This window comes from Fringilla coelebs (genome assembly GCF_963513975.1).
Source record: "Fringilla coelebs genome assembly, chromosome: 3".
In the NCBI taxonomy this organism is placed as follows: Eukaryota; Metazoa; Chordata; class Aves; order Passeriformes; family Fringillidae; genus Fringilla; species Fringilla coelebs.
Window position 1 is genome coordinate 49815179 of NC_140030.1, and position 24857 is coordinate 49840035.

The 24857-nt window shown below is 41.1% G+C and overlaps 1 protein-coding gene across 3 annotated transcripts in view; it reads right to left on the reverse strand.

Moving 5' to 3' along the window:
* Positions 1-24041, reverse strand: part of CEP85L (centrosomal protein 85L) — a 104561-nt gene extending 80520 nt beyond the window's left edge. The window contains exons 1-3 of one of the 3 annotated variants that reach the window (XM_084203705.1): positions 24001-24020; positions 23735-23864; positions 7830-7991 (exon numbers count right to left, since the gene is read on the reverse strand). In XM_084203705.1, coding sequence (XP_084059831.1) covers positions 7830-7991; positions 23735-23783 — 211 coding nt within the window. In that variant the 5' untranslated portion in view covers positions 23784-23864; positions 24001-24020. Of the gene's footprint in view, positions 1-530; positions 614-7829; positions 7992-23734 lie in introns of those variants that run through there. The other 2 variants (XM_084203704.1, XM_084203706.1) reach the window with 2 other exon arrangements.
* Positions 24042-24857: the final 816 nt, after the last annotated feature.

Below are 24857 nucleotides of genomic sequence, written 5' to 3' on the forward strand. Positions count from 1 at the left end.
ATCTGAACTAAACCATTTCCTTCCTATTTTCATGAGGTAGGCAATGGCATTTAAATTATGAAATAGTTGCAAGGAGCCAACCTACAAGCAGGTAGAATATGACACTGGCATTCAGGACCAGGTGTGTCATTTATTTAAGAGATGACTGCCATACTTGTATTATTATCTGGCAAGATGAAAGCAAAATTTTTTCCACTTCCATCCCTTTTTCAGGGCCATACTATCAAAGGCATTATGTGATCTCAAAATGGGGGTGCCATTTCTTCTGGGACACTAAGCTCAGGAACAAAAAAAAAACCAAAAGGAACAAAAAAACCCCAAACAGGAATCTCTGCAATCCATTCAATTTGTTAGCAACATCCTTATAAACTTTCTACTCAATGTACTAAGAGTTAAAAAAACCCTCAGTCATATTGAGGAACAAGGCACAAATTATAATATAATAACAGTTAACATGGAGGGAGATGCTAATTGATGTTTATGCCATTCATAAATGTAACTAATTCTTTCCAAGCATATTTCATTGTTACCACTTTTTCTGTTTCAAGGACTAAGCCCCGGGAAGAACAGCAGCACAGAGAACAGGGAACAGAAGAGGGTGCAATTCCTGAACATCACAGGACTTCTGGAAACTAACCAAGAAGAAACCGACATAAAATTAGAAAGGCTATTCCACTATGTTTTCCGGTTTTCATTGTTATTACAAAAAACTTAGAGAAAGCTGCAAAGAGGACTGGTGTCAGAGACTTTTTTTTTTGCATTAGAGGGAACTGAACACTGCCTTTTTTCCTGCCAATCATCTTTCTGCCTTTAAAGACAGACTTCATTTTATTCCCACACAAACACCTAAGTTGCCTTCTGTTTTTTTTTCTGATCTTGCTACTTAACAGACATTTTAAAAACAATACACCCATACACAAAAAATACTGTTTAGATGTATACAGCCAACATTTCCTGCTTGGGATGCCTCAGCAGTGTTTTTCTGCAGACAAACCTTGAGTATTCACTACAAAGCTATTTGTTGCATAAGTTACATTTACTTATATAAGCCAAATAAGGCATAATCTCTTTAACCTATTGTACAGGATAACTGTACTAGAACATGTTCCAGGGGCAAAGAAGTGACCTCTGTGTAGCTGACAACACTTCTACAATGCCGACTTTCATGACTGCCGCTGACACAAACAGTCATTGTCATAGCAAAATCTTATCTGTCAGCCCTCTAAGAGGAAGAAAAAAACCTCAAGAGATTTCTTTCACCATGTTTTTGCATTGGGAAAAACCCACACCAGTTTTCTTTCTAAATTTGATGGGGTAAGAAGCATTTAAGATGGTCAAAAGGAAAAAAAAAAGCACTGTTATAGTTTACAGTAATAGCAATTGCTTTTAAAACAAACCAATCACAGTTCTCAAAGGAATTTAACATATCAAAAGCAACAAACTTGCTCATATTCTGCCTGAAAAAAAACGGGCAGCTGTTAGCAACTACTACTTAAGTGAGGTTACTGCAAACAAATGCCCCATGAGCAGACAGGCAAGCATTCTAGAGGCTTTATCCCCTGCCCCCTGCATTACCAGCCCCCACTATTCAAACTTTCATTCTACCCCAAACCTGGGCTAACTGATCAGACTTGTCATTTGCTGCATATTTCTCACTTCCTCTTACAGACCTCTAATTCCCCTAACGTGAAGAAAGTCAGAGATTCAGGAAGTGAGATGGAGTAACCATGCTTCATGCACAAGTGGTCTCTGCACATTGTTCTTCCTCACTGCTGCTTTTATGCTGCCAAAACTGATGTAAAAACTCCATCTGACTTATCACAGAAACACAAGCAAGGCCCTGAAAAAGGTTTTCTGTAACAGTGAGCTTTTATGTTCTACTTCAAAGGGAACTTTCACAGAAATTACTTATTATCAGCACACTGAAATCATGGCTAAAACAAAGGATGACATTAAATACATTAACTGGACTTTGCACTAAGAAAAAAGTCTAATCTGTGCATACATTATAGTAGAAACAGGTCTGCTGAATAAAAACTAAGAAAGAGCAAAGTACAAGCCCTCCAGAAATGGATAGTCTTGTAAAACTGTTAAAAAACAGAGATTTACAAACTCTTCTTTGGGGGATACAAATAATCTGCTTTGTCAAGCTCTAGGCTAGAACTCCAGGCAGCAGTAGTGGCTTTTTTCTGGCTACAAGGAATTTGTGGCCTATATCCCAAATGCCTCCAGTCCATCACTAATTGCACTATTCTGTCTATAGTGGAAAGGATCAAAAATGAGTGCTGTGATTTCTTCAGATAAGGCTGCAAAGGCTACTTGAATATGTACATTAAATACTGACTAGCTACAGAATGTTTCCAGTGTTCACAGAAAAATAGTCTAAGACTACAACTGTTCCTCTCTGTGGCTTTTCTGAAACTGATCTGACTCCTGCTCCCTTTCATGAGATCCTGAGCTACAGAACCACTGAACACAGGCCAGAGAGTCTTCTTTGACATTATAGTTGCAAGGAAAAGTGAAAAGTCCTCCCTGAAATCCCCCAGCAAAGATGCATAATGACTGGCATGCCCAGGTCTCATGATATTAACCTAAGTACAAGTGAGAGAATTGTATGATGCTCCTTGTTTTTCTCATCAGAATACCAGATACTCACCACACTCCAAAAATACAGATTACAGGACATTTAAAAGATCTACCTGATATTTCACCCGAGCATGATGCAAATGACCTGGAGTAAGAGGCAGAAATTGTAGTGTTTAGCTGGGAGAGAGGTCATATGCTTCACAGCAGCCCCTCTGGTGCTTGTTTTGGGAACACAGCACTGTCTCTGCTTTTGCTGAGAAGCACTTACACAACATCACAGCTTCTGCCACCCCAGTGAGGGGTGCACAAGAGGCTGGGAGAGGACACAGCTGGGACAGCTGACCTGAAATACCAAAGAGATTCCATACCATATAATGTCATGCTCAGCAATGAAACTGAGGGGCAGGTTTCTTCCAAAGTATTTGCTGCTCAGAGACTGGCTGGGCATCAGTTTCCTGGTGGTCCATTTACATCACATTGTTCAATCACTTTTTCTTTCATTATTAAACTGTTTTTATCTCAAACCTGAAGCCTGGGAGGTTTTTTTCCTTGGTTTTTTGCCCTTCTGATCCTCTCCCCCATCCCACCATTTAGGCATTCTGGTACAACTCAGTGACATAGCTCCAAAATACATCATATGACAGAAATAACTTTTTGCACAGTAACCAAGAGAATGCCATTAAAATCTAAACAGAACTTATTCTCACTGACTTATTTCCAGTTAGAACAACAGAAATAATTTTTCTGAGAAACAACTACTGATGTTAGCTGTAGGCAAAATGCACCAAGTTCACTGTGCAGAACACTCCCACTAGCCAGAAAAAAGTCCTGCTGGTATTTTTTATGTGAGGAAAACTGAGCATACTGTGAGAGCTTGTTCCTATGGAGAAACTGTCACAAAAGAAGGCAAAGTATGAAGTTAAAGCAGCAGCTATTTCTCTCTGCAGAATATTCATGTATGAAACTAGTAAGTGCCTTTACTTTAGTTCAAGCCAGTTTCAAATTCAGAGTACACAAGTTCACAGAGAGTATGTCACTGTTACTTGAAGCAATTTCTCCATCTTATTTTAGTGGAAAATTACTAGCATAATTTTTTCCTATTCATTAAATCCTGGGAATAGGCTACTAGAATCTGAAATAACCTTTGATTTATTTTTTAATCTTAAAACCCCCCAAAAAATAAACAGCCAAACTCTAAACATCAATCTTTATACTCCCATCAGCTATACAGACACTTTATTCTAGCAAGCCATGGCAATGCCACTTACAAGGACTAGAGACAGGCACAAGTGCAGTGCACATTTCTGATTGTCAGGGTAGATAATATCCAAGTAACACAATAACACTGACTCACAGAGGGCTGGACACCGCTTCATAACGTGAGACTTGGCAAGCAGAAAGGAAGGAAACAAGGAAAAATGCCTCAAACCTGATTATTTTCTACCCTCCAAATAATCAAGCTGCTTCACCAAATATATGCCAATACTTGCCAGGATCCAAGGGCATAGAGATTAACCTCAACTCAACTAAAATCAGAAACTTCTCTGAAAATCCATCATCTTAAAAAAATCACAGAACACAGTAGACACACAGTGAGCACTGCCAGCAATCAAGATCTAGGATCTTTGTGCTATTGCACTTTTGCGATACCAAACTGAAAGCAAAATCTACATGTTTCACCTACACACTGTCAATCCCATTATCTTTAGCAGCAGAAAAAAACCCCCCTCAAGATACTACAAAATTAAATTTTGCCTCCTGAAATTCACTTCTGCCTTTCACTATACTGAATAGTTATATTTATTAACTTTTCTTTTTCTTCTTAATTAAAAAAAAAAAAAAAAGAAAGCACTAGAATACCATGCTTGGGACCTGCTGGAAGAAAGAGTGCTTGAAAGAGCAAAACCAAGTAACTTTGATTCTGGTTCTCCATGCTCTTTGGCATACAAACAAATGCTACAATTCAAGTGAAATAATTAGGATTTTTTAAAATCCTTAAAAAGATAATATATTCCCTTAAAAATTATAGACAATGATAGACCTCTGGGTCTCATAACATCAAAACAAGTTCCTATTCTATCAGCTAAGCATTACAGAGAAGCTGTTGGAAGGTTATTAGAAATGGGGGTTTATTAAACTGGCAGAACATCAACTCTTAAAAAAGTAGTAACTGATTCTCTGCATCCAATCTCTTTCTTCCAGGAAAGCAACATTCTATGAATTTTCACACTATTGGGTTGCAACCAGAAATATTAAATTAAATTAAATTAATTGCATGTAACAATAAGGGAGAAAGATCTAGGGACTTTCCACAGCACAACAAGCGTATCTGATGAAGGAAAATGCTCTGGTCTGCAAGACTCATGGGCCCTGTGTCTCACCATATTAATATCTAGTTCTTATCCCTCCTGTTCTAAAAGGCAAAACTCAGAATGTGCACAAGAGAAAGAGCTCTGCTGGGATTTAGAGACCATTTAATTTCTGCCAATTCCCTGATTCTCTAATTAGGTAACCCAAATAAAAACAGTCTCAAAACCACTTAAAATATAAACTTCGTATTTGTTCTCTAAGTGCTACTGAAAAAATGGTTATACACAGGCATCACAACAGTTGTTAAAATGAAGTGCAAAAGCTCATGTGAATCCAGAGCAGGACACAAACTGACAGGAAACAAATAAAAAACCCCAAACACATTAACTGTAGTTTAAATATGTATAACTGTAGTTTAAACAGATATAAAACGTCTTTTAATCTTTAAATTTAAAGCACTCTCAAAAGTGTCAGATCTACCCAAACCACAACATCCCCACATTTAAGGTTTGTAAGTTTCTGTCCTCAGCTCCCACAGTGCACATCAACATCACGCAATTTCAACTCCATTGCCTATTTCATTTCCTAATTTTTCTACCTTTGCACAACATAATGTACAATCAGCTGGATACATTTTAACATTAAAGGTTTCTTTTTCCTGTCTTTGTCAAAACCTATCTCCCCTCCAAATCACAAAGGTCTGAGCCAAATACAAAAGATACTTGTCTTTCTTTTTAACCCTGCATTTTCAAAGAGAATGAATATTCCTGAAATAAGTATGAGGAATTTGAAAGAACATTTAAAACGTTATGAAAAATTCCCATTAAAAGTATATTTTAAATGCACCAGAGTCCATTCTCTGCACGAGCATATTTATTAGCAACTATATATGTGTACAAACAAACTCAGGTGCAACCTTCAGAGTTAAAGGAGATGTTAATGCCAATTCTCAAATTAAGTTTCATATTTTTAGTGGGCATAACAGAAAGGAAATAGCAAGGCCACAATTCATTATCTGAGCATTGTAAAAACTGCAATAATCTGCCAACTTGTGAAAAAAATTCGCCCCTGAAAAATCCCCAGAAGCTTCGTCCCCAGCACCCCATCGACAGCAGATGGCCAGCATCAAGTCTGCAATTACCAGTCTGGCCTGACAGTTCCACAGATGACAATGATACTCTTTTCTTTTTGTGGATGTGTGCAGGGGGCAGCTTGAGAGATGCAGACAACTAGGTATCATAGGCATCAACCCCTTTGACTAAAAATATACATATACAATCAATTTCCAGGCCTGTCATATGATTCCTCCATTAATCTTCATTTCACATTAGGTTTCCCTCCTCTTTTCTTTAAGTTTCTTTTCTGCTACTTAAAAGTTTTTCAAACAAGGTGGTGGAAAATGTGTAACATTAAGGATGCAGTAGAACTGACCATTGTAAAGCATTGCCAAAGACAAACCTCATAAACTATCTGTTGTTGCAACCTTGCAACCTTTCCCCTCTTGATTTTATTTTCCCCCCACCCAGCCCTGAACAGATTATTCTCTTGCCTGCAGAGGAGAAGAGAACATCTGAGGAGGAGCTGCTGTTTCATTTCCTCTCCTTCATCCCACCCCTCAAATGGGGAAGTCCTCAAAAGGGGGGAGGGGAAGGCATGGTTTTAATTCAAATGCTGCATCTTAAAATACTATTGTGCAGCATTTGGCTGGGAGTGATTAAAGCTATATATAAACACACACCATGAGAGTACTTCATCCCCCCTACATCTCTGGGGGAAAAAATACCAAAAATCTTCTGCATTAATAACCATTTACTATTTCAGTTTTACACCCAAGAATTTGGATATCTGAGCAAAACCTTTATTTTGCCAAAGCCAACAACTGTTTACGAATTAAAGGAAGCAGAAAGGAAGTTATGAGCTGACAGATGCACCAGAAAGAGGGTGGAAAGGATTTTCTCATGTGCAAAAGAGGCCTGACAGACTTAACTGAGGCATTTGGACCTCTCCTCAGGAATGCTCAGCCCTCCTCAGAGCCTTCTGTCTTACACCGATTCAGCATTCCTTACTTCATTTCTACTAATTCTTCCTGTTCTTCCTCATTCCACCTCCCCCTTTTGCAAAATTTATCAGGCATAGAAAGCTGCTGGAGAAAAGTATATCACAATCCTGCTGTCATTCATTATCTGTCTCAAAAATCTTACTGGGAAATAAGTCAATGCAAGAAGAAAACCTCAAGTCTCACTACATCTCTCTCATTCCAGCTTAATTCCAGTGACAGGTTGCATAGGGAGGGTGACAATGTTATGGAAACACTGACACTGTAGAGGCTGTACCCCTCCCTAATAAAATCACCTTTGACTAATCATGATTTAATCCAAACTAAATTCTGACAATCTTTAGATACTGTTGATTCTTCTCAAAGATGGTTAACTATGTGTCAAATGCCATGCAATAAAATGTGAATTCCTTCCCATCAGAAGTGGAGATGAGAAGAAACAACACGCTTTCCTCACAGCAAGATGAGCAAACTTTCTTTGCTGGCACACACTATGTGACACACACAATGAATACCAGAAAGCATTGTCCTCTTATCAACTCCCTCAAAAGTTTCTGCTTTTTCCCCGCTTGTTTATCAAGTGCTGTAGTACAGGACATTACTCCTCTGTATAAATCTGGCACTTCTTGCAACTGCAATTATCAAAACACGTAACACAAGCACCCTCTTTGTGGCAGAGATGCAAGTTAATGCACACAACTCACGCAGAACTAAATTAATCAACCCTCACCAAAACAATTACTTGGCTCCAGCAAGGAAAAAACAGCATGCGCTCAACAGCTTTGCAAAAGTACGGTTAGCTTGTGAAAAACATCTTTAAAACGTTTTGGATTGCTTCTCTCTCAGAAACATACAAAACTTAGCAGTGTCAACTCACCTTCCACACTGTCAGAACAGGAGGTACCAATCCCAGTGTCCCCGCTGTCAGAAGCTATGCTGTGTCTTCTCACAGGATTGTTTTGACTGCTTGATGAAATGGTTGAGGACTGCCACAGGGATTCAGTACCAGGTAACCATCCCACTGAGGAATAATCCGAGCCTGCGAAACAGAAAGCCAGAAGTCTGTCATTGGAGATACAATACAAAAATCAGCAACAAAATAACTGTCAAGATGAAAACTGAATCCTACGTTTCATAGATAAAACTTGAGCTAGAGTGTGTATGTGTCTTAGAGGTTTGTGGTTTTTTCGTTTAGTAAAATCCTTTTGCTAAATGAAAGCTTCCCCAAAATTCCAACATATGCATTTTTACTATTTTAAACTTTTCTTGTACTCTTTAACAAGACACTTATCATACGATTCCTATCCTAGAACTGATCACTAATTCACAACAGAATTCTGCATTGCAAACTTTCAAATACAAAGCAACTAACTAATTTTAGGACAGAAACCAGCTGAAGATTTGGCAACTGAGATACAGTCCTTTTCTGCTGTGCATAAACCACATGACCTAGGTGATAAAGCCAGCAATGAAATCGTCAACACTGATACCTAAAGTAATTCCTTATGTAGCTGCACATAAACTGCCTTTGTGAGACATGTATCCATCTAGTGGTTTGTTTCATTTTGGTTACTTTTTTTCGTTTAAACAATTGTTAAAATATTACATTTTAAACACAATTCAACTAGTTCTTCTGTTCAAGGAGTTTTTAAAGTAGGCCACATATTCTCACAGCCAACCTCAAGGGAAAATTTATCACAGAGTACAATCCCAGAAGACTATTGCAATTTCCAATAGCCAGTATCTAAATCTGAGCATTGTTTAAAGGCAGAATACTGATCACCACATTCATACTCTGAACCAGCAGAGGCACGTAACAAACCATGGAAAAAAGCATGGCTGCTCTTCATTTATAAATAATCACATACATACACCCCCTCTAGCACTTAGCTTTGTATAGCACTTTCAGCAGGAAATGATTCATGAAGAAGTACCAGCTCACATACAATGTCTCCTATGCTACATGACGTTATTCTTAGATCATTTAAACACTTTCAGCAGTGTCCATCTGAAGTTGTAACAGCAATTTGCCTCTGCAAGGACATCAGCTATTTCCAGCTGTACTTGTTTTCCAGTATATTAAATAGTTCAGAAAACGATGCAAAAATGAAATACGTGCGTACATACACAACCCCACCCCCCATACACGAATACACACATGGTTCCCATACAGCAGCCAATCACTAGACCTAGTAGCCAGAGTGGTGACAGCTGCTTGCCAAGCCAGTTGAAAACTGACAAACACTGTAAATACTTACACACTAAATTCCTTATGGCATGTGCTATTGACCTGTTACATGACATCTAAAGCAGTCTTTTTTGTAGGTAGGTTCTTGAAGGCCTTAAATATGCCTGTCCATCTCATTGCCAGAACTTCATTCTCTGTTGAGATTACTGCCTCTTCTCCCCTTTAGCACATTTGCCTACTTTTTCTCCCTGTAATTCAAAATCAACCAGTTCTCTTTTCCCGTCATTCTGCTTCAACCACACCTTGTGCAATGTATTTCTTTCTCTTCCTTAAGCTTAGTTTTGCCTCTCCAGAACTTTCTTTAACTATTCCAGTGAGTATCTTTCAGGTCCAAGGGTGAGGGGGAAGACCAGAGGAGCCAGACATGAACACACGTGCCCATGGCTCAACAGTCACACCCTGTAAAGGGGTCCCAGCCAAGATTCCAATGGAATACCACTCCAGGTATCATCCTTCATATCATCCTCTCTTGTGTCATCATCTAACCTACTCAAGTGTGACTGTTTTGCATGCAGCTAGTGGGAAACTGGGACTTTTCTTCTTCTCTTACCATCCAGCACATTTTTTACTAATACTCTGGCTGCTTTGGGAACAGTAATTTTACCACACCTCCCTCTGAACAGGGCTACTTTCCAGAAGAGTTCCACTTCATTCATCTCAAGCTACATCTAGCTATTCAAGCAAGAGTCAAACTGACTTATGGAATGCCAAGCTAATTAAATCAGAGACAGTTCTGATTTAGGAGACATTTAAAATACATTAATAGAACAGAAATTTAGATTGTTTCACCCTTCATTATGCCATTTTCCACCATACAACTCTTTGGTGACATTTCAGCTTTTATGGTGTTACATAAGTGTTAAAAGAAATGCACCAGATAATTTAATGTGGAGTAGTGGTAGCATTAAGACAGTATTAAGTGTCAAACCCTTCAGATCTCTTGGTTAGACAAATGCTCAGCATGTGAACCCACAACCATCCATACACGAACGCCCAAAAGGGAGAGCTACTTTTCACTCTGGTGGAACTTAGAGGAATAAAAGCTAAAAATACCAGAGTAACTTAAGAAAGGACTTTCAGAAGTCACGTACTCTAACCTTCAGCTGAAAGCAAGATAATTAGATCAGACTACTCAGGGCCTCATCCAGCTGAGTCTTGAACACCTCCAAGGACACAGATTTCACAACCTCTCAGGTTCTTCCAGCATTTTACCACCCTTCATTCCAAAAAAGTTTTCCAAACACCTCAAGAGCCTCTCCTGCTCCAAACATGTTGTTGCAACACATCCCAAAAGATGCAACATCCCAGTGCAACCAGACTTGGTTAACAAACAGGGTTAACATACTAGAGGGGGCAGACACTCATTGCCATCAGGATCTCAGCAGGTAGTGTAACTAGAGAAATAACAGGCACCACAAATCACCCTGCTGTAATCTATTGTCAGTTTTACACCTACACACAAACAGCCTGGGGACAAACCAAGCCCCAGGCGGGTCCTTCAAGAAATGCTTTCTCTTTGCCCTCTGACATTAAGCATACTCCTTTTTTTCTCTAAAAAGGACCGCTAATGACACAATCCAGGAGTCTGCAGATTTTGATGTTTCATGGCACATCCACACAATTGTGTTACCTTGCAGACCTAATGGAGATTCTGTTTCAGAGAAGGCGATTACAAATATGCGTCTGCATGAGAAAGTGAGTTCAATCAGCTTTGAAAAGCTGTATCATAAACAGCCAAATACAAGCACCAACATAGTAGAAACAAACCCAAATATTGAGCCTGAACAGTAATTAACCCATAAATAGGACCTTATAGACCTCATTTGAAACTCACCTTCTGAGCCAAGTCCTGAGGAATCCCCAGTTGCTATGCACCCCATTCTATGCTCCCCATCTCCTTTTTAGACAGCTCTCTGCAAATGCGTGATCTTTCATACAGCAATCAAACAGCCTACACTAAAAGAACCAAGTGTAAAAGCAGAAGATACACAGGAGTCCCCACACTGCTCAGCCAGCACACCTGCCTCACCCTGCTGCTCTGATCTCTAACCTGCCAATCAACAGCCAGCATCCATCTGCCCAAAATACAGTGGAGTAAGAAAAGCAAGCAAAAATTTCCAATCAATATTTGCGCTGCTGAATTGTATATTAGCATCTGCCTATGATCATTCTTTACTGGGTTAGAAAAATCTACCTTTCATAGGATTCACTAGGAGAGAAAAAAGTAGTATCATCCTACTGCAATTTCCAGTGCATCCAGGCTGCAATTTCCATCAACAAACAAGACAACATGCACATAAGATCACAAAAACATCTCAAAAGAAGCCTTGTTTATACAAACAGTTGAATATCTCCTTAAATTTGGTCAGTAAATATACCAACATAGTCCTCTGTTTCCAGCCTAGGCATTTAAAACAGATCCCTTTACAACTATGTATATAAAGGGCAGGAAGTAGATTATTTATTAAAAGGGAACAGTTGCTGAAAGTTCACTCCACAAAAGCATGTATCATTTTCTGTGTTACAGAATGCTGTCATCTATTGCTGTGAGAAGACTCACAGCTAATTCTGGATCATTAACATGCCTAATTTCAGTGGCATGCACAGATCCCCTCTGATGTACATACACAAAATAATAACATTACCGTCTTTACATTTGGTTCCTAAAATACCTCTAACATGCCTGAATGTAAAGATTGTTATTTTAAGTGACAGCTGTGATACTGTTACTTTACCTAGACACTGAATGGAAAACAACAGCAAAAGACTTAACTGGGTTTCACAGCAGATACATCCTGAACTAAGAATACTGATTTTTCTACTCTGCACTGTGACTGACATGGATTGTGACCAGAAGTGAAACACCCATGACAGCCAGTGCAAATTTATACAGTCAAAGGATTCTGAAGAAGATCTCCCTACAGTACTATCAAAACTAACTACACGAAGCTCATTCTGGTCATCATGGATGTGACCAGGCTGTAACAATCATATTTCACGCCAGGATGGCACTGAAGTCTGCCTGAAGCCCTTGCAAGGAAAGAATCAGCATTCAGCCCAAAGACACTGCCACAGTTAATGAGTTTACCCTCACCATCTGTACCTTTACCCAAAACACTGCTAATTATGCACAAAGATCACATGACAGTATTTTGAAAGAAGTCACCCCACCTTCAACCCCGCTCTCCCACATCCACTCATATAATCCCCTGACACTGCTGAACTCATTCTGGTTGCATCTTCTACGCACTCCCTTCTCAAGAGTTCTTTAAGGTATAATAGCCTCTCTTCCACTTTCTCTCCTGTACCATAGGGCTACATAATCACACATCTAGGAGAAGTCAACAAGTAAACCTACAAATGGTCTCTCAGTGATGTATCATACAGTTGATGAATCATAAAAAACACTTTGGTTGGGAAATGTTTGTTTACTCATCATACCTGCAAGATCACTGCTGCCACAAGATTAAAGAAAATCTCACTCTGGGGTGTGCTTCACGCACAACAAGCCTTCATGGATAATATTCTTTTTTTTTTTTAACTGCTGTAAAGACACACAGTGAGAAAAGGCGACAGAGGCAGAGGAACCCAAAATGCAAAAAAGCCTTTCCAAAAGTAGACCCAAGAGCAGATGTCATACTTTAATACATTTATACAAGGTTTTTAAAAAAGCTGGGAGTTACCAATAGAATGGTGCAACAGCAGCCTCCTTCAGTCTAAGGTGAAGCAAATGACAAGGTGCAGTCATTTAATCTGATATTCTGACACAATAAAAAGATCCTGGCATGTCAGTGCTCCTTCCAGACACAGGGAAAAAAAAAAAAACTTACTTCGATAACTACTTCATAAATTCTTTCAAAAACAGTGTTTTAAAAATGGCATCCCAACCCTGACCTCCTAGATATATCCTTCCTAGGTGCACTTCATCTCCATGGCCCTTCTGCAAAAGAAATTGCAAGTTTTATTAATATAAATATCCAAAACAAGTTTCAGGTCTACAGTGCAGGCTTTTCTCTTCCAGGGTGAGCAGATCATTGGGAATAGAGGTTTCTAATGCTTCCAGGGAAGCTGGCCAGATTTCAGTTTCAGGATCCTTTTTTTACAAATGCTCTGGAGGTGGTGGAAACTCACAGCTCTACCAGCTGGCCATGAACTAAGATACCAGAAGGTCCCATCCCTCCTCTCACATGAATGCAGCTGAGAGTAGGTGGATGATGCAGTTTAATCAAAGTGCAATAAGAAGCAGGGTGAGGTGGGATGAAATGACAGCCTGAACTATTTAATTTTTACATTTCAGTTTCTCAAAAGTACTTTACAGTGTCAGATAGCTGAAGTATGATTCATCCTAAGGACTCATATCCTTTATTAGTGTGCTTTCTTGACAGAGCCTGCAAGCTATTTAATGAAGTACTCATCGCTTTCCAGTTACAAACAGATTAGAACAATTCTAAGCATGAAGAAAGATAAAAATGTACCAATATAGAGGGAAATGGGAAGAAAAATAGGAATGTGAGAGTTTAAACAGAAGAATATTGAAAAAGACCTTTTTATCTACATTTTTACTTATAGAGGCTGATAACACTGCCTGGTATACAAAAGCTTATGCCTGTCCTCTGTATTACTAATGTGCAAAAGAATTCACCTACTAGAGAGAGAAAAACAAAACAGTAAAGAAAAAAAAATTAAGTAGAAGAAAGAAACCTTAAGAAGAAAATACTCAAAATACAATCCTCAGAGTACACATACACCTGACTGGCAGTATCAAAACTGCCTTTACAAAAAAGGCTATGGTCATATTTTAAGGAACATAAACTTGTGCTTTGGTTTCCTCTGAGCTGAATTTTAAGTAGATTGTCACCAAACCTACAGCTTCTTTTGCCTCTCAAATTCCTTAATAAAGGAAAGTTTTGATTTTTTTTTCTTCAAATAAGTGGCTAAATGTACAATCTCTCATCATAGATAATTACAACTATAAAACATTTGTCTTCTACACAAAACAGTATTTCAAACTGAACCTTCACAAGGTCTGATTTTTATGACTTTACAAACGTGCACAGGACTGAAAACAAGTTACAAGGTATCCCAGGAAAGTATGCAATTTAAAGGAACAATGACAGCTAAAAATAATAAGTCAATTGGACGGATGAGCTCCTGAGAATCTTGCCATGGCAGTTTAAAGACACAATCAGGTAGCTCGCTCTCTATAACCCCCACCAGAGTCCACAGAAAGTAAGAGGAGAACAGCTCTGTCTTTCCATCAAAGAGTCCAGCTGGCCAGCTTATGCTGCTGGCTAAAATGGGTCTGAGCTGGGAACGCTGTCTGACATCAGAGCTAACTGGACCTGGTCAGCTGCTAGGCAAAGGCTGCTCCTCCTGCCCAGACACACACTTCCCCAGCTTCCCCAGCACAAGCCCTGCCACTCCAGAGCCTACAGCAAGTGGGTCAGGAACAAACTGTCCTCGCTCACGGAAAAGGTTATCTGCTAATTTGACTTTCTAAGCTTGCTCAGCCAGGGGTCAGACAAGAAGCAATGCCAGGAAGGGAGTGGGAACATACAGGTCTGATGCCCAGCAGCAACCAGGCTTACCCTACGGCCAAACTGCACACTGAGGCACATTCTAAACTGGACCTAGGTACGCATAAATCTCTGGCTGCCTTCACTGAGGAGGACAAAATTGGTTCAGCTAGCAGAGAGTTGTGTTCAACTGTTAACTAAAAAGATGGCAAAATCCTTAAACTGACACAGGTATGTAAAAGTGAGCTTTTCTTTCCCTGATTTCTACTCTAGAAAGTATGTAATCCAAACACAAATTTCATAACACACTTTATAATTCATCCACAGACAGCATTTAGCTGTAGTTATTTAGCATCAAACCAATGATTAAATTCCAGCTTTGACAAGAAACAAAGAGGTTTGCTCTCATTTCATCACTGACAGGAGCAAGACCAAAAACTCAATCCAATTGTTGATGGCACTCCTGTGAGTTTTCTGCTTCCAGATAGAACATTTGCATAAAACAGAACTTCAAAATACAAACTGCAGATGTTTCTTATTTCATGTTTGGCACACAGACCACAACTATTACCTCATGCCTGCTATGCTGGCTTGCCTCTTTGTTTTTGGACTCAATGCACTATTCACCCCATGGAAACACAAGATTATATCCCTAGTTTCCATCCACTTCCATATAGCAACTACAGAGGAGACGCTACCTTTTAAACTTGGAAAGTTTATCAACTGCAGTATGAAGAGGGGAACACCTAGGAAAATAGACATTAAGTTATATTTGAAATTAATACAAACATTAAACAGCAAGCCCTCAGGACATGCAGTCAGTTCCTAGGGTCTGTTAAAAAAGCTGGGCACTTGTAGTTCATCAGCTGAAACCTATAAAAAAAAAGATGTAATGATCATAAATTATCATCTGTTTCACCCCTTCTTACAGCTAAGCTTTATTGGTATTCAAAACCAGGTAAGTTGCTCTCCAAGCTGTTTGTCATGCTAACATTTTTCTTACAGAATTACCTTTGTCCTCTCTCTCGCTCTCTGTTTAAAGGCTTAATTCAATCTCCTCTGCACGTGGGGAAAAGTGAAGTAATCCTAACTGCTAAAATGAGTCAAAAAATACTAAATGGTTTTAAGTAGCTCCCACACTTTGCAAAGTGGAACAAAAAAGAGTCTAACAGTCTTACTTTAGAAAAGTGCATCATTTCTCTCCTCTTTGTAGTCAAATATCAGTTCTAAATATATCCTTGACACTAAAATAAATAGAAAAGACAGAGATTCCCCCAAAATAAAATTTCACTGAAATATTTTGCTCAAGTATGAAAAGTGAAGGGAAGAATCTTAGCACTGTTAAAGAAGTCTAATGTGCATTATAAACACAATAGGGCCTACTTTAATGTGCAAGTACCAGAAAACTGAGCCTCCATGCTATAGGTCTAGTGTACGCTAATGGAAGTATGCACAGAATAACAGAACTCTGTAAGGGAGTTCCCACATTGTTACATTTCAGTGGAAAGGATGAAATTCTCTCTTCATGTAAGACATGAGGAAATTTTCCTTACAAACTTCCAGTGCCCATGTTGCAGAGCACAACTTTTCTCCACAATTAGCTTTACAGCTTCCTATCACACTTACTCAATGTAAAGAAGGACAATCCCCTGGAAACTGAGAAGTAGTTAGAAAAAAATAATCCTTCACACAACACACCATCAACTCTGTTCAGGATACTTTCAGTCAAACCAGCACTCCTTGTGTTTCTGTCTTCACAACTGCAATCACTTTCAATGTAAAGCTTTACATTACAATAATTCTACCAACCACACAAAAGCATTCGCTCAACCAGTTTGGTAATTCCCGATGATGAAGAGAACGGAAAAAGGATTTAAGACTGCAACTATTAGCTTTGGTTTTGCTGAGTAGCAAAAATGATAACGCTTTGAGCAATGGTATTTCCAATGTCTTTTTGTGCTTTTAGTTAGGTTAGTACACTTCGTACTTTGTTTTATTATCCGCAGAACCACCAGGTCTTTCATCGGTGTTAACCACTGAACTTTTATACAAAGCACGAATTCCCAACTATAATAATGCCTCCAGAGGCGCTGGGAATTGCCAAAAGGTCTAAATGCTGAAGGTAGGCATTCGGGAGGGAAGACACCATCTTACAAGAAAGACAGGCTTGATAGAAAAAAAAGGTTAATTTGTTCTGAAACATTCAAAAAAGTTGCAGCTTCCCACACCATCTGCAAACTATGCTACTAAAGGAGTAAAACAAACATTAAAAACATAAGGATACCTTATAAGGAATCTCAGATCTGACTCCAGGATCATTCAAGAATGTTTCTCGTCTGAATACCACACCACTGGTCTCTAGTGTATCAGAAAGCTGAAAGCATCTTTTTCTTTTTTAATTGCATTTGCTAGGTCTACTGCAGGTATTTTAAGAAATGAAGAGGCAGTGAAGACCTTCACCTGACACTACTTGCACTGCCCTTCCTCAGCAAGACTGAGAGTCTCCTACTACCTCTTCAGTCATTATCCATTATTCTGGACTTGCTTAAACCTGTGAGTCCACTAATTGGTGGAAGTTACACTGTCCAATGGAATTAATGTCACTTTTTCCTGATCCTCACTTAACCTTCCCTGACCTTCCTGGTAAGTCTGGGGATTAACTATATACTTCCTGATGTCATCTGCAGCAGCAAACCACGACTGTGCTGGGAGATTTTTCCACTGTCCACCAGCTGATTGAAGAGCTAGTCTATTTGACTCTAAATATCTCACACCTGCCAGACAATAGCATAGATGTTTCCTGCAGTGAAACAGACAGATTCCTGTCAGGAGCCCGACAACAGGCAACTGTAAATCCCTCATTCAGTATTTAACTTCGGTATTTTCCTGGTCCAGCTTCCCCAATTAGTTTGCTGTAAGGTCAAGCAAGTGCTAGAGTGGGTATACGGGAGGCACACGAGTGGAGGTACACAGGAAGCTGGGAGCAAGTACTCACTAGATTATTTTAGCTGCAAAATGAAATCATGCCCTGCAATCCACCTGCATACACCCCTTCAAGCAAAAAGAGCAGTTTACCTGCCATATTTTCCAATATTTCAGAGACTATTACATCTCTAAGGAAAAAGAATAAAAAATTCTCAAAACTCAGCATCTTTTCTTTGTGTTACTGACTCCTTTTACAGATGGACCTTCCAAATCTCAAAAAACAGCAGAGATCCCTGGGGAATGAGGAACAGAAAGATGCAGTGTCATTTACAGCACGGCCGGCTGCAGAGAAGTAGGTCACTTGAGCGTGGCTGTGCAATCAATAGGATGTTCACACTCAGGCAACCGAGCCAGATGCTGTGGAGCACAGTGCCCAGGGAGAGCTAGCCTACTCAGGGGCAATTCCACAGGGCTCAGCAGTTTCTGGGAATATGAGCCATGATATGTCAGGAATAACACACTTGTGAGCATATTTATGTGAGTTATTCCCTGCTGCAATTTTTCCTCCTCTTCTCCAGCCATCCACCTCTACGCCTCTGCAGCTGATCTGCAGTATCCCACAGGCCACATTTACTGCCTCCTCCATCTGCCCAAGACAGCAACAAACTTCATGTAGGAGCTTAAGGCAGGAGCTGGAACACAGTACACCTTCCCTCAGTGCTGGCAGGAATATACTTCAGGACACTATATCTAGCATTATTCCAGAAAAGAAATATCAAAATATAATGGCTTCCTCCTGAAGAAGTTTCATGGAGTGCAGCTGCCCAGCTGCTGGCGGGGGCTGCAGGGAGGGCTGTGTGAGGAGTGTCTGGGGCTGCCAGGCCATGGACACAGCCGGTTCCAGACAGCTCCAAGGCAGCCACAGCAGGGTTCAGCTGAGCCCGCCGCCATGATGGCACTGCCTCAGGGAAAGCATCTGTACAGAAACAGCAAAGCACTCCCCATGAGTGACGGGTGAGGGAGAACAAGAGTGTGAGAAACAGCCCTGTGAGCCCAGAGGCAAGAGCAGGAGCAGAGGAGGAGGAGCAGCAGCTCTGATCAGAGGTCCCCTGTGAGGCCCTAGAGAGACCAGGATGGAGCAGGGCAACAGCACAAGGAAGGAGTGAGAAGAGAAGTCGACATGGACCAACACCACAGCCAAATCTGTTCTGCCTGTGACAGCAGCTGGCAAGCAATCTCCCTGTCTTCATCTCAACACGAGCTTTTCCATCCTATTTTCTCTCCTGTCTCACTGAGGATTGGGAGCAGCAAGCAGCTGAGTAGTGAGCCAAGGCCAACCCGTGGCAAAAGCCAGTACAAAAGTCGCTTTTTGAATCACCGTGAATACGCCTGAATGTGTTTTTGGGCTAATCACAACCACAATGAGACTGTTTCATTGTCAGTGTACAATTCTAAGACATATTTGGCCACCCAAGAGATTACTGACAACTACAGGCAAGTCAGCACTTTTTCAGCCAAAGAACCACCAGCACAGGAAATGACAATTAGTTTAACTCTTTAACTATTAAACCACAGGCAAGTTGTATGTTAAAAACAAGCATCCAAAGAGTACAGAAGACAGAGCAGTTGATATTGAACAAGAATAGTACTATCTCTCTTCTCCTTAACTAACTTGTCTACAACAAACAAGCTTTGCTTTTAACAATGGTAGATGATCACCTCTGGCTACAACCTCAAGTCATGCAATTTAGGAGGCTTTCAGCTATTCTTGCCACCATGCATCACATTTTGAAATACATGGGTTCTTCAACAGGTATTAAGTGCTTGGCTAAAATCTTAGCATAAATAATTGCACTGCAAGAATCAATATTGGATTTACATAAATTCTAGACATTATTTGGAGAATCTACAGGTGATCTTTTCCTACTAGCACTTCCTTTACCACCTCCCCCTAGGGCAGACAGAATGGCTCAGACTGCTTTTTACTACATATTTATGCTGTAAAACTCCTTAAAACAAATGCATTCTTCTCAAAATTACTAAAGTATTAACTACTTCCTTTAATTAAAATTTTAAAAGCAAAGAATTACTGCAACCACAAGCTGCAATCTATATTCAGTCAGTTAAAGTGTAACATACAGAATCAGAATAACTGCTAACCTCCAAACCCAACACTATAATACACCCTTACATCCATCATTCTTCTCTTGCCAAGCAGTTAAGACATAAGTGTTCTGCACGCATTAAAGGAGTGGATGCTATATCCATAAAAGTGAGTTGCCTGGAGGGAGGAAAAAATAAAGGCGTTGTTTTTGAAGGGAAGTAAGTAGCTCCTGTTCACCATCACTCAAACACAGAATGTCATTTGACCCCATAACAATCTGTGAAAGACAGCAGAGGCCATTCTAGCACCCACTCTTGCAACTGGAACATTACATTTTTAAGTGTGGGTGAACAATCTTTATAAAGCACCACATACAAACACATTTATACACCTATAAAATCTAGGCTTGGACTAACTCACCATTTGTTGCCTTGCCTAGTCTGTAAAGATAAACCTGCCTTTTCAAGATACTTCCAAAGCTATACGTACCATCTCTGGCTGCACATCTCCAATAGCAGAGCACGAATACTTGTTACAGAAACAAAACCACCAGACTTCTGTCTCTTCCTCAAAGGATGAAAGTGAGTGTCATCAGTCCCACCCTCCCACCCTGGCTGAGTTTGGAAGCTGCCTTTGAAGCCCACATGTATTCCAAGAAGGCAGTTGTAAAGCCACACGGGCTTTACAATGTGTTGGGACCTTATTGCTGCTGCCACTTTGCTTGTGACACCACTAAATAATCTTTCAGACCCACGTATGTCATGCTGCCAGTGAGGCTCAAGTACAGGGAATGCAGGGCAAATCACACTGCCAGGCCAGGAGCAGAGGGGTGCAGGCTACTGTTTTTAGGGAGTGTCAATAAAATCCTTTTGATGTCCAACATTACCAATTGGCAATAATGGACAGCGGAAAGAAGCTTGACTAGAGGTGGCACAGTTTACTAACAGTAATAAATATGTGTTACTTCATTTCAAAGAGTGCTTCTTTCACTTTCCACAGGCATCTGTTGGACACACATGGCCCAACCATATCTAGACCAGCACTTTCATAGTTTTAAAAGAGTTATTAACCAAATGTGCATTTCAAAGGCTGGTCTAGATAAATAAGCAAAGGGATTAAAGGGCTGTATGCCCTTCACTGCAGTTAAATTCCTACAGCACGTGAGTAACTGCGGTCTTTACAGAGGTACAAACTATGCTGCAAGGGTTTCATAAACAGTCACATGTTCAAGAAGACTGAAGGACTTAATCATATACATTTCAAGTTTAATTTTTCAGCAATTTCATTTTTCAGGACAGGCACTGAGAGTGCAAGGAGCTGGAATTATTTTGCATGAGCAGCAAACTGTGTCATTAAATGCACTGATTATACAAGAAGCACCTACCTAAAAAAAAAAAAACAAACCAAAATCTCAGTGGGATACAAACAAGACAGCATTTTTTTTTCAGAGAAGGCACTCCTATTGAACCAAAAAGCAAGTACCATGTGGAAATGAGAAGAAAGAGTAAAACTGAAGGTCACAAATTAAATATGCTCCAAAAGTGTCCTTGCCTGTTACATTTTAAGATAACCAGAATTAATTTGCATCTATTACTAAAAAACTGGTACTTCCCTCAGTAAGCACCTAGCTTTGTAGGGGAATTATATGATTTTCAACTGTATGATTTTCAGTGATTTTCTAAAGTAAGGCTTTTAAATACCCAAATCCATAGATAACTGAAGTACAACTAGCAAAACAGAAGGCTTTTCAGCACAAAAATATGTTTACGAAGAATTATCAAGTCATTAATTGTTATACTCCCACACCAATTGAAATCTACATCAAGTAGCTGCCATTAAAGTATTAAACATATCTCAGAAGAAGAAAGGTTCTTTCAGCTTAAGAAATGACTGCCTAAACTCCTGCTTCCTAGTAGGACACTACTGTTCTGCTACAAAATACTTTTCCCATTAACAGCTTCCTTCCAAAAAAAATAAAAACACCTAGCATGGTAGTAACAATAGCATAGGGTCTTAGTAGCTGTCATTCCTTCAATAAAAATACCTGCACAGAGCTAATTAACTTGCACATCTTCAGACAGATTACAAACAAAACAGCTTCTCAACTGTTTCCCAGTAGGAGAGATGAAGGAGGGCACTCCTCAGTTGGAAATTATAATGCAGACATCTCTCAAGGTTAAACCTCCATCTACTTGCCTTCTAATTAACCACCACTTTCTGTCAGTTTATCCTATCTCAAATTAGATCTTTTTTCTATCAGTTTTGCTACCTTACATCTCCACTGCTTACAGACACACACATTTAAACACTCAGGGTTATACAAGTTCAAAAGAAAAGAAGGGATAGGGGAGGAACCAGAAGCAATACACAAAATTTGTTCTCCAGTCTTACAAACAATTCTGACAAGCAAAGCAAAACATTAATTCAGTAATTCACTGGAATTGCTGATAAATACAACGCAATACTAAAACACTTTATGTGACCCCAAACAAAAGGGAAAACAATGTATCAAATATCACAATCTAAAGTTTTCTAAAACAAGTGAAAAATGAACACCAACAACCTTTGTAATGGTCTGAAGTTAGTGTCAGAGCACAAGGTGCTGATATAACCTTTTAATATTCCTGTCCCAAAAAAAATAATCAAGAATTGAAACACCCTAAATTCCTGCAGTTTCCATCAAATTAACTGAAATCTCCACACCTATTGTTCAGAATACCCACTATCTTTGCAAGCTGTAGTACAAAGATAATGTAACTCCATTCTTCTGCAGGAAGCACTAAATAGTTTTAAAAAATGCTTCAACAAGGCAAACGTATTATACACAGAAATTTAAAACTTAATCACAGTACAGAAGAAAAAGAACAATGTCTTCTTTCACCTTATAGGGATGAACATTAGCCTACTTGTAGAGATTCAGGCAGCTGCTGAGAATGTCTTAGCAGCTCTTGTATTTGCAAAAAAAACCCTGTCAGTTGCAAGCAAAACAATCTCGCCATTTAAATATGTCAGCTAACTGTATAGACATTATACAGTCATCTTTGTGAACCCAAAATGAAAACATAAATCCAAATTTCTATAGGAGAGAAATTACTCCAAGAGCACCACGTTGCACTTGCAATGGCAGAGCCAAACCACAGACCTCGACTTGTGATCAATTGCTTCAATAAATCAAAACATGACAAAATATTTGCAGAAGCCCTGCCAGAGTAAGACAGGTGATACAGTCGGTAGTATTTTCATATCCTAAAAAAGGCATCCTAAAGAGCCGGTGCCTTGCCTTACCTGCCCAAAAGCAATGTTCACACGGCTCTGCAGCCAATTCACCGGTTTTGCTCTGCCAGTTTGACAGCCGTGACGGGGGAATCGCTTGCACAGAGGTGTTTCCCCTGGAACAACCTAACTCCAAGCATTAACATTTCAACGCATCCCTGCCAGCCTGCAGGAGCTAGGCTCTAATTAATCCAGAGACAGAAAAGTGGTGGAGAAAAAAGGGAAAGAAAAAAAACCCAAAAAACCAAAAAAAACCACCCAGGACTCGACCCATTTGTTCCGGTCTAAATTTACAACGAAATTTACAAGAGAAGCACGCTTCCAGACTCTGCTTAAGGGTATACTAACATAAATCGGGGATGGAAGAGAAAGCTCAAAACAGGCAAACGGATTATGTAGGTTAAGCTCAGCTTTTGTCATCCGCTTCGAGGTTCAGCAAAGGAAACGCTGAGCCCCCGGCTGGGGCCGATTCGGCGCCAGCGCCAGCGGCACCGGGCCGGCCCCCGCGCCCCCTCGGGGCGCCACGTCCCGCTCCGGGCGCGGGGCAGGGGCCGCCCGCCTCCCGCGCGCGGCGGGGACAGAGCCGCTTCCTCCGGTGTTCCCGCGGGGACCGGGAGGGAGCCGGGCCGGGCCGGGCCGGGGGAGGGGACGGGAAGCGGCGCGGGCCCCTGTGCCTCCCCCCCGCCCTAGCTCCTTCCCTCCTTAGCGCTCCTTACCCGCCTTGTAGCCGCGCAAGCCGGGCTGGGGGTGCAGCCCGCCCCACATGGTGCCGCGCCGGGCCGGGCCGGGGGACCGCCGCTCTCCGGCGGGCGGGCTGGCGGCCCGGATGGGCGGCGGAGGCGGCCGCTCCCGCTGCCGCTGCCCGGGGAGCTCAGCGGGGCGCTGCCGCCGCGGCGGGGGCTGCTGCCCGCCCCAGGGGCGCCGCGGCCATGCTGCCGGCGCTGCCGAGCGCGGTGGGACCCGGCCGCCCCCTCGCCGAGACAAAACTTGCTCTATTGCGCTGCCGCCGCCGCCTCCTGCCTCTCCGGCGCTGGCAGCGGGGCGGGGACAGGGGCGGGAGCGCCGCAGATGCGGCGGCTGCTGCTCGGGGACGAACCGCTTACATAACCCGGCCCACGGGGCGAGCCGCAGCGAGGGGCTGCGGCGGGGGGCGAGTCCGCCCGGCCCGGCCCGGCCCGGCCCATCCCGCCCCGCTCAGGCCCCGCCGGGCCGCGGAGGTGGTTTTGGGCTTGCGCTTGGACGTCTGTGCGCCGCCCGCTCACCCTGGGCTCGGGGAAGGGGCAGCGGCGTGTGCCCGTCCCCGGGGAAAGCACTGAACTGACAGCGCTTAGCGTGGTGTAAAGGTAATCGGGAAAGGAAAGTGAGATGCTTGACTCCAGAATTGCGGCATTGGAAATACCCAAGGTCAGTAGGAGCAGACTTTAGTGAGTTCATAATAAAATCACTATTTCCCCCTACTTACGTTTGTTTTAGTAAGAAAACGATGTGAAAATAAAGAAGAATCGTGATATCCATTAGAACGATCAGTTCCACCAAAAGATCCACATTAACATCAAAAAGTTTAAGCTACAGGACTGGGAACAAAATGCTCCTGTCAGCAATAACTAAAACCCAGTAAGAGGCGCATCCCCCCTCCACGCTGCTTTGAGTCTGCTCCAAATACTTCAAAAGATTATTCTGCAATAGCAGCCTTTCTGTTACTGTTGCTTGCAACTGCAGCCCAATGGTTCCCGTGTAAACTACTTTCTGAACAAGACCCTGACCCAATCAGCAATCCATTTTATCAGACAAAAACAAAGAGAAGGAGAAAGCACTCGGAGAAGGAGAAGCTTCTAACTT